We start from the raw sequence: 12,226 nt of genomic DNA on the forward strand, positions 1-12,226 counted from the left end.
CGTGCCAGTGGCAATTGAAGGTGAGCATTTGCCCACTGAAGTCAGTTACGTCGTCGATCTGAAGTCAGGCCAAGACTCTTGTGAGGAAGATGAGCATGCAGATGAACTTCCCCGAGACGGTTTCTGAGTTTGTACAGAAATTCTTTGGTTGTGCAAACCCACAGTCTCATCAGCTGTCCGGGTGGCTAGTCTCAGACGATCCCACAGGTGAAGACGGCGGATCTGGAGGTCCTGGGCTGGTGTGGTTACACGTGGTCTGCGGTTGGACTTACTGCCAAATTCTCTAAGACGTTGGAACGGCTTTATGGCAGAGAAATTAACATTCAATTCTCTGGCAACAGCTCTGGTAGACATTCCTGCAGTCGGTATGCCAATTGCACACTCCCTCAAAACATGAGAAATTGTGTTGTGTGACAAAACTGCACATTTTAGAGTGGCACAATGTGCACCTGTGTAATGATCATGCTGTTTAAACAGCGTCTTGATATGCTACACCTGTCATGTGGATGGATTATCTTGGCAAAGGGAAATGGTCACTAACAGGGATGTAAACACATTTATGCACAACATTTTAGAGAAATAATATTTTTGTGAGTTTGTAACATTTCTGGGATCTTTTATTTCAGCTCGTGAAATATGGGACCAACACTATTTTTTGCGTTTATATTTCTGTTCAGTGTATATGGCTCTGGGCACAAACTGCTTCTCCAATAGACAGGTTGGCTGTTTAGCAACAAAACAGACGGGGTTGGTTTAGATTGTTGACATGTAACTATATTTCGTCTACAATGTTTATTGAAAACATACATTTGCACAATGAGCACTTGTCTCAAACACATCGTTACAGTTGTTGGATAGCTAGCTAGCGAATTTGAACAATATTAGCATAGGCGTGACAGTGAAAGCACCTCAAAATAATACATGGTATCAAGAACAAGATCAAGCTAGACGATGACTTCACAAGTAAAGATGCGGGCTTGCTTTAATTCAACATTTTTGTTGTGGTAAACGTGAAAGTTTAACTATATTGCAAGCAGAGCAGTTACATACACAGTGCACAAAACATTAGGAACACCTGCTCTTTCCATGACAGACTGACAGGTGAATCCAGGTGAAAGCGGTGCTCCCTTATTGATGTAACTTGCTAAATCCACTTCAATCGGTGTAGATGAAGGAGAGAAGACAGGTTAAAGAAGGCTTTTTAAGCCATGAAACATGGATTGTGTATGTGTGCCATTCAGAGGGTGAATTGACAAGACAAATGTCAAGTGCCTTTAAATGGGGTGTATATATAGTATTAGATGCCATGTGCACTGGTTTGAGTCTGTCAAGAACTGCACCGCTGATGGGATTTTCACACTCAGCAGTTTCCCATGTGTATCAAGAATTTTCCACCACCCAAAGGACATCCAGCCAACTTGACACGAATGTGGGAATCATTGGAGTCAACATGGGCCAGGATCCCTGTAGACCACTTCCGACACCTTGTAGAATTGAGGTGGTTCTGGGTGCAAACGGGTGTGCAACTCAATATTAGGAATGTGTTCCTACTGTTTTGTACACTTAGCGTATGTATATTATATATAAGAATACGGTCACACGTTGCCTGCATCTTGTGTTTGTGATCGGTTGTTAATCCCCCCCCCCATATCTAGCCTGGGTTGGATTATAAACTAATCAAGTATTGAATTGCTTGTATTTTTCATGTTCTCTTGCATTATCTAATGAGAAACACAGACCCAGTAAAATACAATGTTTACACTATAAGGGAATCTTAATTGTTTAATGAATAGTCAAGGAAACAAAGTAACACAAATTCCACCATACTCTCTTACTAAATCTCCCACCCACCACTTTAACATTAGTCATTTTTACTTGGTCCCTCTGATTAAAAGCTGATTCCAAATCAAGCCATTGCACCCAACTATAAGCCAATGTTAACAACTTAAGGCATCTGATAAAACTGGCAATGTAAAGGAATACATTTTGGATGGAAACAACCTACTTATTACAAATGCCTAGGTAAAGCAGCTTAACTATACAATATTGACAATACAAACCATCTCAGATACATAACAAAAAAGTCAACAAGGTAAATGGGGATAGCAGCGTGGGGTTGGTTTGGAATCAGCCCAGAGATGCAGTCGTGTACATACAGAATGGTTTAGGGTGAAGGAGCTCTTTCTAACCACATTACAGCTACAGCATTGATTGTCTTTATGACACATAAGGCCTACTGTATTATTCAAGAGTGGAGGGAAAGCAGACACCCATTAAAGAAAAAAAAAAAGAATAGTACACGTGAATAAAAATGAATAAATGTTACAATTCAACAAAACCTGCTACCGCGGCTTATTAACACTAAACAAAAGTAGAAGAGGATTCATCATTCAGTTGTTCAAAGGTAGGTCAAACATTCCTTCCAGACACATTAAGATGAATTAGGGTGGAAGAAATTTTGTTTTGATGGACTGTATCTATTTCCCCAATTCCTGTCACTGGATAATCGGTTCAGTTTCCAAATGGCTCGTCCACCCTAAATACATTAATTTACTGTATTTCCACATTATGAAGGTAATTCATGTGACGGGCACATTTAAAGCAATTTATTCACTATAAAGCTAATCATACTCCAATGGTCCTCTAAGCACAGCTTACATCACTTACCCGTTGAGTAATAATTAAATTAATAGATATTGTCACATACTGGTACAACTCATGATTTTCATGCAACTCGAAAGCATGCAACAGTTATGAAAACCGTTACAAACAAGTGGCTTGGTCAGTAACTGCCGTGTGCTGTAGACATCTAAAACAGCTTATTCATGTTTCCCAATAAGTCACATTCCGGAAGCTGATGACATTTCAGGAGCCTCTTGGCCTCATATATGTCAAGTATCTAAGATGGCTGCTGTTTGGGGACCTGGTTTATGGACTATACGTTATATTATGCCCTTTTCATTTCATTGGAATGTTCCAGTTGTAGACTAACATACTCTGATCCAAATAAACCCTGAATTTAAACCCAGGAAAATGCCCTAACCACTTTTCTGTCTAGTTCTATTGTGTTCAATCTGTGATCTCTGCAAGTACAATTAAAGGCAAAAGTAAGCATTAAACATATTGGTATGATTGCAATTCTTGATTTTAATTTTAACTATAGTTCACGGCAACTTAAACAGACACTTTTTTGGTTAGCCTTTTTATGACCAAAAGGGAATAAACTCTGCAATTATAAATGGACGATGAACTACAACTCCCAAGTCATCTGCGTAGCTTGCCTAAGTCTCGGTTTGATGACCTATCTGACTTAGACATGCTGATGAGAACTTTGTACAGTACATATCTTATTGCTCATCATCCTGCAGATGGTTTGTGTTGAAATGCTACTCCCCATTCAAGTCCCCTTTGGAATCTAGTCCAGTCCTGTGAAAGCCATGTCTGTCACTCATCTTCTCACCCTCTCCTTTAAACTCCATCAGTATCTTTCCCTCCAATCGTATAAATCCATCTCACATTCAGTTTCTGCTCCTCCTCTAAATCCCTCCCTCCCTCTACCGCCCTTACTTTTTGATGACTCGCTGTCTCACTCATACTCTGCGATGAGCACCATCATGTAAATTCCAACCAGCATCGCTAGGATCTCCATCACCGATTGGCCCAGACTGGAGCGGCCAACCAGCAGCTCAGGCAGAACCGTCACCGTGGCAATGTACACAAAGCCACCCGCAGTGAATGGTAGGATCCAGGCTGTGGCGGCCGCACCCACCCCCTCAGCCAATAGGGAGCAGGCTGTGCCGGCAAGAGCCCCCAAGGCTGTCAGCAGCTGTAGACACATAGCCTGATGGGAAAGAGGAAGTTGTCAATGGACATTTCTACCTACAGAGACTTTCTCATACAGGCTGTTGGAACAGAAAAGACACGAATCCTACTGCTGCCACCATGTGTCAATAGGCTTTGTGTCGTCGTCATGACAGATGTTGTACCGAGCATGTTTCAATACATAGTCACGAACATTTCCATTTCCTGTCCGACATCAGTATGTGTAACATTAATCATTGTGAAAAGCTGAAGCTTGTGCATTACCTTCTTCTTGGTGCAGCCAGACTGGACCAGGATGGCAAAGTCGCCAATCTCGTGGGGCACCTCGTGCAGCAGGATGGTGAGAGTGGTGACTGTGCCTACTGCTGGGCCTACCAGGAACGATGCCCCGATGGCCAGCCCGTCAGTGAAATTGTGTGTGAAGTCAGCAGCCAGGTTCAGGTAGCCCGACACCTTGATGTCTATATTGATAGGGACGTCAAACACTCATCCTGCTGCACAGACCCTATGGACTCTAGTCTAGAGCACCTGGTTAAATTGTGCTAAGGAGCATTTGTTAACTCTCTCCATGGTTGAAGTACAAATAAATACATGTAATTGTTGTAAAAATGTCTGAGTGTGCTACATTCACTATTGTATAAAAGTTTAGTCATCACAAATGCATTAAATCGATTGCTTTAAAAAAAAGTTTCATATATTTAGTTTGGTACCGTTGATTTTGTTACACGTGCCTGTCCATCGCAGGATTTTTAAGCTCAAATGGCAGACAATTTGGGGCGCTCTCTGTATAAAGGTTGATGGCAGGGCCTTCCGAGTGGCGCAGTGTTCTAAGGCACTGCATCGCAGTGCTAGCTGTGCCACTAGAGATTCTGAGTTGAGTCCAGGCTCTGTCGCAGCCGGCCGCGACCAGGAGGGCCCATGGGGTGGTGCATAATTGGCCCAGCGTCGTCCGGGTTATCCTTGTCTCATCGCGCACTAGCGACTCCTGTGGCGGGCCAGGCGCAGTGCACACTGACACGGTCGTCAGGTGTACAGCGTTTCCTCCGACACATTGGTGCGGCTGGCTTCCGGGTTGGATGGGCATTGTGTCAAGGAGCAATGCGGCTTGGTTGGGTTGTGTTTCGGAGGACGCATGGCTCTCGACCTTCGCCTCTCCTGAGTCCGTACGGGGGTTGCAGCAATGAGACAAGACTAACTACTACCAATTGGATACCACGAAATTGGGTGGGGGAAAAGGGAGTGGGGGAAAAAATAAAAAGTTGATGGCCTTACCCCAATTGTCCGTGTTGATATCTAGAGCTATTACTGCTTTTAGGAAGTCTGTTCGATTAAAAAATAAATAACACGATTTACGGTTTCGATTATTTAAAAAAACAAAACATGAAATGCACTATGCATTGTGTGGGTTGCATGCTGTAACACAGAAAACAATACAAGTCCCATGATGGTAGTGACTGCCCATGACTGCTTATCACTTATTAACCCACATTTATTCACATTACTTCAAATCAAATATTTCAGTTACTTATATTACTTGTTTTATTTTATCACTATTTTATTCCATTCCATCATCTCACCTCTATAGAGCTGCTGCCACCTGTGCTATCTGACAAAACACAATTTTGTAGTTCTTCAAAGTAAATAAGGCATACTTTTGACTGCTGAATGACAACTATAAATCACTTAGATTATGTATTTTCAGGTAGAGATACCTCGCAAAGAAACTGCTCTCTATGTAAAAGAGACACAGACCGGACTAATTTAGCCGTGCAGTGGATTGTGGTCATTGTAGTTAGTTTAGCTCGGAAAACATGATAATTATAAAGAACACTACAGACCCGGGTTAATTCCCGGGCTGTGCCACAACCAGCCGTGGCCGGGAGTCCCTTAGGCCAGCGCACAATTGGCCCAGCGTCGTCCGGGTTAGAGGAGAGTTTGGCCAGTGGGGCCAAAAAAAGAAAGCAGAATGAGGGTCATCGCGCTCTAGCGTCTCCTTTTGATGGGCCGGGTGCCTGCAAGGCTGAACCCGGTCGCCAGTGTTTCCTCCGACTCATTGGTGTGGCTGGCTTCTGGGTTAAGCCGGCAGGTGTTAAGAAGCGCGGTTTGGCGGGCCGTTGGGGAGTTGCAGCAATGAGACAAGATTGAAAATTGTGGAGAAAAAGGGAGTAAAAAATAAAATAATTAAACAAAATAATTGCCATTTCGGTTAATTGCTCAGCACTATTGATATCCTATGCAAGGTCGTGATTCGTTGAAGTTAAAGCAAATTATTTGTTTCTGCCCCGTTCCAGCAGACTCCCAGAATTTCGAGCCGGCATTCTAGAATTTAGATGACGCAACAAATTCTCTTCTAACCAGTGATGTAAAAATTATTCTCAGATGTGTGCAGTTTATAAGGTGCTCGTTTAAAATAAATACAAGTAATCTGATTACTATTCTTGCACATGTTCTTTTTTAGAATGTTTTATTTAAACTGTTTGTTTTCAATATATCAGGAACTGTTGAATCATTACTTATTGATTTGGAAACATGAACCGTTTTGACATTGGGATATTTATCAAAATGTCTTGTCAACAGGAAGCCACGACAGCATCATTTTAAATTGAAGTTTTGGGAATATAAATGGACCTTTCTACATACATTTGCAAAGGTATTGCACTTAAATGAGGTTAAAAACTTCTGAATGAGTCCAAAAACATGCTGTGATCAATTTAATTTGATGTACCAGAAATCACCAAAAAGAGTTTGCCACTGCTTAATATTGAGAAGGGAGAGTGGACAATGATCACAACATTGCAATAGTTACATACAACAGAGAAACTGGCTTGATGGGATGCTGGTAACTGAAATGTTGTCATAAAGTAAATATTATCATGGAGCAAAAGTGGTTTTGAGATTTTAAAAGAACCATTTCAGTGAAGGCAAACTGCCCACTAACAACTTAAGTGACAATTATTCAACTATCTTACCTGTAGTTTTCTCCTCCACTTCTTTTTGAGTCTTCTCATCTTTGTTTTCTTTTAAATCTTTCTCACCCTCATTCTTCTTCTTTTTCTCCCCGTCACTCTCCTTTGCCTTAGGAGCAGCTGAAAATAGGAGACGAGAAAATAGGAAAGAAAATAAAAAATGTTGCGCATAACTCTTTGATTTACTGACCCTGCCTTATTCCAAAAGTAGAGGAGTAGCATCAAATCACCCAACCATACAGCAACTCTCAGCTAGAGGAAAATCTCATCAATGGCCAGATTTCAAAATGGACCCAGAGGTCGGGTTACGAAACCAACTCGCTAGCCTAATGATTTGGCTGCATTCACTAGGTCTAGGGGTCCTAGGCCTAGCTAAATGGTCTGCAACCTGATTTAATGTGCACATTTATGTGAGAGGACCATGTTATATGCATGTGCCCAGGAGACAGACACTTTACCTGTTTTCAGGGCCAGCTCCGTCCTGACACCTGAGTCGGCCAGCCCAAGCAGATTATCATTTGTTCATGGTGATAAAAATAAATATATACAAAAACATACAAAAACAGTACAAAAAGGCCTGAACCAAAACTAAGGATAACAACAACAACAAAAATCACTGATTGCAGATCCTTCTTATCAAGGCTTCACAAGACTTATTTTCTTGGCAGAGCACTTAACCTCTCTATGGTAGGGGGCAGCATTTGGAATTTTGGATGACAAGCATGCCCAAATTAAACAGCTTTCTACTCAGGCCCAGAAGATAGGATATGCATAATTAGTAAGGATATGCATGATTAGTAGATTTGGATAGAAAACACTAAAGTTTCCAAAACTGTTAAAATAATGTCTGAGTATAACAGATCTGATTTGGCAGATGAAAACCTGAGAAAAATCCATTAAGCAAGTAGGTTTTTTTAGTTTGTTGTAGTTTTCTATTCAATGCCATTACAGTATCCATTGATTTAGGACTCAAATTGCAGTTCCTATGCCTTCCACTAGATGTCAACAATCTTTAGAAATTGTTTCAGGCTTGTATTCTGAAAAATTAGGGAGTAAGAGCAGTCGGAATGAGTGGACCCTGCTGTGTTTCATGCGCGCGACCAGAGTGCCTTTCTTGCTTACCTTTTATATTGACGACGTTATTGTCCGGTTGAAATATTATAGATTATTTAGGCTAAAAACAACCCAAGGATTGAATATAAACATCATTTGACATGTTTCTATGAACTTTACCGATACAATTATTATTTTTTTGTCTGCCTGTTGTGACTGCGTTTGAGCCTGTGGATTTCTGAAGAAAATGCGAAGAAAACTGAAGTTTTCGGATATAGAGAGAGACTTTATCGAAAAGGAACATTCATTTATTCAATAAATGCCTTCTGAGTGCCACCATATGAAGGTCATCGAAGGTAAGGGATTAATTTTATCTCTATTTCTGACTTGTGTTACTCTTCTACTTGGCTGGTTACTGTTTGTGATGATTTGTCTGCTGGGCTATGTTCTCAAATAATCGTACGGTATGCTTTTGCCGTAAAGCATTTAAAAAATCTGATACAGTGGTTGGATTCACAAGAAGTTAATCTTTAAACCAACGTAAAACAGTTGTATCTTTTCCAATTTTTTTATAATCGAGTATTTCTGTATTTGGCACTCTGCAATCTCACTGAATGTTGGCCAGGTGGGACGCTAGCATCCCACTTATCCCTAGAGAGGTTAAACAACCAGCTGCTGCCCCCCGGGGGTGGAGTGTGGTAGTGTAGTGTAATTATGCTCCTAAAACTTAATCTAGGAGCATTGGTTAAGAGCGTTGGACCAGGAACAAAAAGGTCGCTGGTTCAAATCCCCGAGCCGACGAGGTGAAAAATCTGTAAATGTGCCCTTAAGGCACTTAACCCTTATTGCTCCTGTAAGTCACTCTGAATAAGAGCATCTGCTAAATGACGCAAATGTAAATATTCCATAACAATTGGCATGCATTACATAGATATATATAGACAAGGGCAGAAGTGGGCAATAGGCAAAAAAATGCATTGCATAACAGAGGGATCATTTCAAGGCATGTGAGTTATGGTAAAGAAAGCTCTTATTGAATGGATGTAGCCTTGAAATAGCAGGGGCACATGCATCATTTCAAATTGTTGTTCTGTTTTTGCCCGTGCTACAAACTCAAATCAAAATGTATTACCTACCCTGAGAGTGGGAGTGTCCGTGTCCACCCTTCAGGAGGCGAACAAATTTCTCCACCACCAGGAAGGCCACGATTCCACCGAGAACCCACAGCCCTACTGACATCATGTGACTATGGGCAGCACCTACAGGTGTGATAAGGAACACCGTCAGGGACATGCTGTTTGCCAAAATGGGTCCAGACTCAATCAAATAAATAAATAATAAAGAGTAGAAGTGAGTGAGTCAGTGTCATTCTGAAGCATGCTAAATACTGGTATGTAATGGATATGCTGGATAGTATGGTGATGGTAAATGAAGAGAACACGATGGAGCTATACCATGTGAGTGGCCATGATACTGTGATTCTTCACTGTCAGAGTGGCCTTGTCCCTCGTCTCCATGGTTAGAGTGAGGCTCTGTGAAAACAAGCAAGAGAGCGAATGAAAATGAGAGAAAGAAAAAAACAGACAAAGAAACAGACTGGCATGACTACATCCTTTTAACTGCAAACCAATAAATCAAAAAAATGTTGCTCATCTTAGAGCTTAAATTTGCTTCACTGATTATTGCATAAAGATGAAATCCCAGAATCATACTTAAACATATTCAATAGAATAGATAAGCAATCAATTATTTTCACTTAATTAAGAAATGTACCGTGGCGATACTTGCGATAGGTTCACTAACCCAGGGCGTGAGGGATGAGGTGCAGAAAGGCGTCTCCCAGCAGGCCACCAGAGGCGAAGCTCAGCAGCACCTTCAAGAGGTTCTGGTGCTGGTCTGTATTGGACTGGACCGGGATCAGGAAAAGGATGAGGAAGGGAGCAGCACTGATCAGCAGAGTGGCACCGATGGCCTAACAATAAGAGAGAAACATAGACAGCAGGTCATAAGGGACCACTTTAACAGGGTGCTTGTGTGTGGTAAAATAATCTCACACTTGGATGGCTGTGCCGAGTTTCCAAGGGTCTCCAACCAATCTAATGAACTTCATCAAATAAGGAAAAGCTACTTCCTGTCTACAAAAGTGCTTGGATTCCAAGCCTTTCAATAATTGAATGCCGAATATATACATTCCAGTTTCAGTCCAATTCAATTGACAGTACCTAAATAGTTGACCACCTGAGTTGTGCTGACCAGCACATTTAAATAATGGTAAAACGGTGTCTAAGAAACCTAATCCTGTTGCAAATAAAAATGTAAACTTCATAACAGAGACATCTCGCTCTGCAGTCAAAACCAACAGAAAGTTAATGGCAGTACACTGCTGAGGTTGTCTAGTCCAGTTGTCAAAGCCAAACTAGTCAATAGAACTCGACATCAAACTTAGCAACAGACTCACTGGCAAAATGTCTGTTGAAAAGTGAAAGCAGTAACTTTGTTTGCTTTTGTACCTACAGCAGTGATCCGTTGAATCTGGAGAGATAGGCTACCTATGTTTGCACAGGGAAAGTCAGGAGGTTGTTGGAACGAACAGGAGGGATACCGACAGACAAAGATATGACATTTTGCATATGATTTGATTGAAGGTAGGCTATAACCACTCACGGACATCTAAATGTAGCACAGGTTCTGGACAATAATAATGTATCAAATATCCAGAACACATTCCATGTCCATTCATGTATGGCTCCAAGGTCTCCTCCACTGACAATACCTGCATCCAGAGCTCCACTATGTCCCTCTTCTCTCCCTCCACCTGCCTCTTCACCCTCTCCCCTCCTTGGGTGTGCCCGTGTCCACTCTCCTCCTTGTGCTCATGAGCATGACCATGGTCATGGGCGTGGTCATGTCCGTGAGCATGACCATGGTCATGGGCGTGGTCATGTGCGTGACCATGTCCGTGGTCATGTGCGTGACCGTGGTGCGACTCCTCTGCTGGGGGCAGGTTGGCCTCAGCACTCCACTTGCTCGCCCCCTGGTGCAGCTTCTGACCACCATGGGAATGACCATGGCAACCGCCACCCCCATGCGAATGTGCATGCCCATGGTCATGAGAGTGACTGTGAGCAACAGTTAGCTGGGCGGCCAGCAACAGCACCGCTCCTGTGAACAGTGCTAGCAGACGTCCATGGGCCATCATCTCACCTGGGACAGACACCCAAAGGGAAGATCTATGGTTACAACAGGCTACTATAGTACAGCAATACAGCAACATCTTATTGTTTTTAGATTGTGGGTAGTTACAGTGGGTGGCTTTAGCTAGCTAGTTATGGAACAAATATTAGGCTAACTAGCTAGTTAGACAACAATTAACATTATCAACATCCCATCTGCTATACCTAACAGCATAATGGCCCTCTGCTAAGGCAATAGGCGTACAAGGGGCGTATGAGGAGTCAAACACTAAGGAAGAGGGCCAGGGTCCCAAATGGGTTTAGTAGCCTAGCTGGGTAACTAACTTAGCTAGGCCGTGTTATTAAAGTGATGGCTTGAAACATACTGTATGTTAATTGTTGTTGTACCTAACGCCTAGCAAGTTAGCCACTAACTGTTTGGCTAACATTAAGTTAGCCACATCAACAATAGCTGCCTATGAATGCGATTAACAGAATGCAGATGTCGCAGTTTAGATTTGCATGCAAAATCAGTTGGCGGGATACTTAACTAGCATTGTACACTAGCAAACAATGGGTAAACGTTACCTACATAACTTAGGTAATTGGAGTTGTTAGCGGTAATGACAATGTTGCAGTATAAACTAATTGCCCTAAACTCACCTGTCTGCTGTAATTATGCACGGATAGGCAGTATGCAATGTTGCGGGTCAGTGATAACGGTTTATCAGATCAATTATTCCCAACAGAAGATCTCAAAAGTGTCTATTCGTTCTCAGACGTGGCATTTAGTCAAATGAATAGAAACCTCGCGTGATTTCATTCGCTGGTGTAACTAAAGAGTACGTGTCATAATATCGCGAGACTTATATTTTTGTAATCGCATCCTGCAGAGAAGCAGGATGCGGACTCAAATATGGTGGATGAATGAAGGCGTCCCACTCAAGCCGTTTACCAGTGATTTTTTTTTGTCACAGTACTGGTCTGCTTTAAGCAGTCGGTTCTGTTTTGCTTAGTTGATTGACTGTGTATGAACCTCTTCTGTATCTCTCTGACTACTATTTTCAGGGAAATTATTGCAAAGTTAACTTTGGAAAAGACAACGACCAATAATGGAATGATCTTATTTAGGGGAGGTTTACTTTCAACTGAGAGTGTGTTGTATTACAGTTTACATGTATTGCTCTCTGAGATTCCACATGAAGACTGGAA

At 42.0% G+C, this 12,226-nt stretch overlaps 1 protein-coding gene across 1 annotated transcript; it reads right to left on the reverse strand.

Annotated features, from left to right (window-relative positions):
* Positions 1 to 1,769: 1,769 nt before the first annotated feature.
* On the reverse strand, positions 1,770 to 11,831 carry slc39a7 (solute carrier family 39 member 7). Its single transcript, XM_046325335.1, has 8 exons — positions 11,678 to 11,831; positions 10,615 to 11,045; positions 9,645 to 9,813; positions 9,296 to 9,373; positions 8,978 to 9,100; positions 6,792 to 6,908; positions 4,087 to 4,283; positions 1,770 to 3,841 (listed from the first exon to the last, which is right to left on the reverse strand). The coding sequence occupies exons 2-8, from the start codon at positions 11,038 to 11,040 to the stop codon at positions 3,587 to 3,589; spliced, it is 1,365 nt and encodes a 454-aa protein (XP_046181291.1). The 5' UTR covers positions 11,041 to 11,045; positions 11,678 to 11,831; the 3' UTR covers positions 1,770 to 3,586.
* Between the last annotated feature and the right edge of the window lie 395 nt (positions 11,832 to 12,226).

The sequence above is a fragment of the Oncorhynchus gorbuscha genome, linkage group LG24 (genome assembly GCF_021184085.1).
Source record: "Oncorhynchus gorbuscha isolate QuinsamMale2020 ecotype Even-year linkage group LG24, OgorEven_v1.0, whole genome shotgun sequence".
Lineage (NCBI taxonomy): Eukaryota > Metazoa > Chordata > Actinopteri > Salmoniformes > Salmonidae > Oncorhynchus > Oncorhynchus gorbuscha.

Coding starts and splice junctions, on each gene's coding strand:
- slc39a7 (XM_046325335.1), bottom strand. CDS start 11,040: ATGATGGCCCATGGACGTCTGCTAGCACTGTTCACAGGAGCGGTGCTG. Junction 9,814..10,614: donor TAGTGGAGCTCTGGATGCAG/GTATTGTCAGTG, acceptor TCTTATTGTTAG/GCCATCGGTGCCACTCTGCT. Junction 3,842..4,086: donor CTGGCTGCACCAAGAAGAAG/GTAATGCACAAG, acceptor CTTTCCCATCAG/GCTATGTGTCTACAGCTGCT.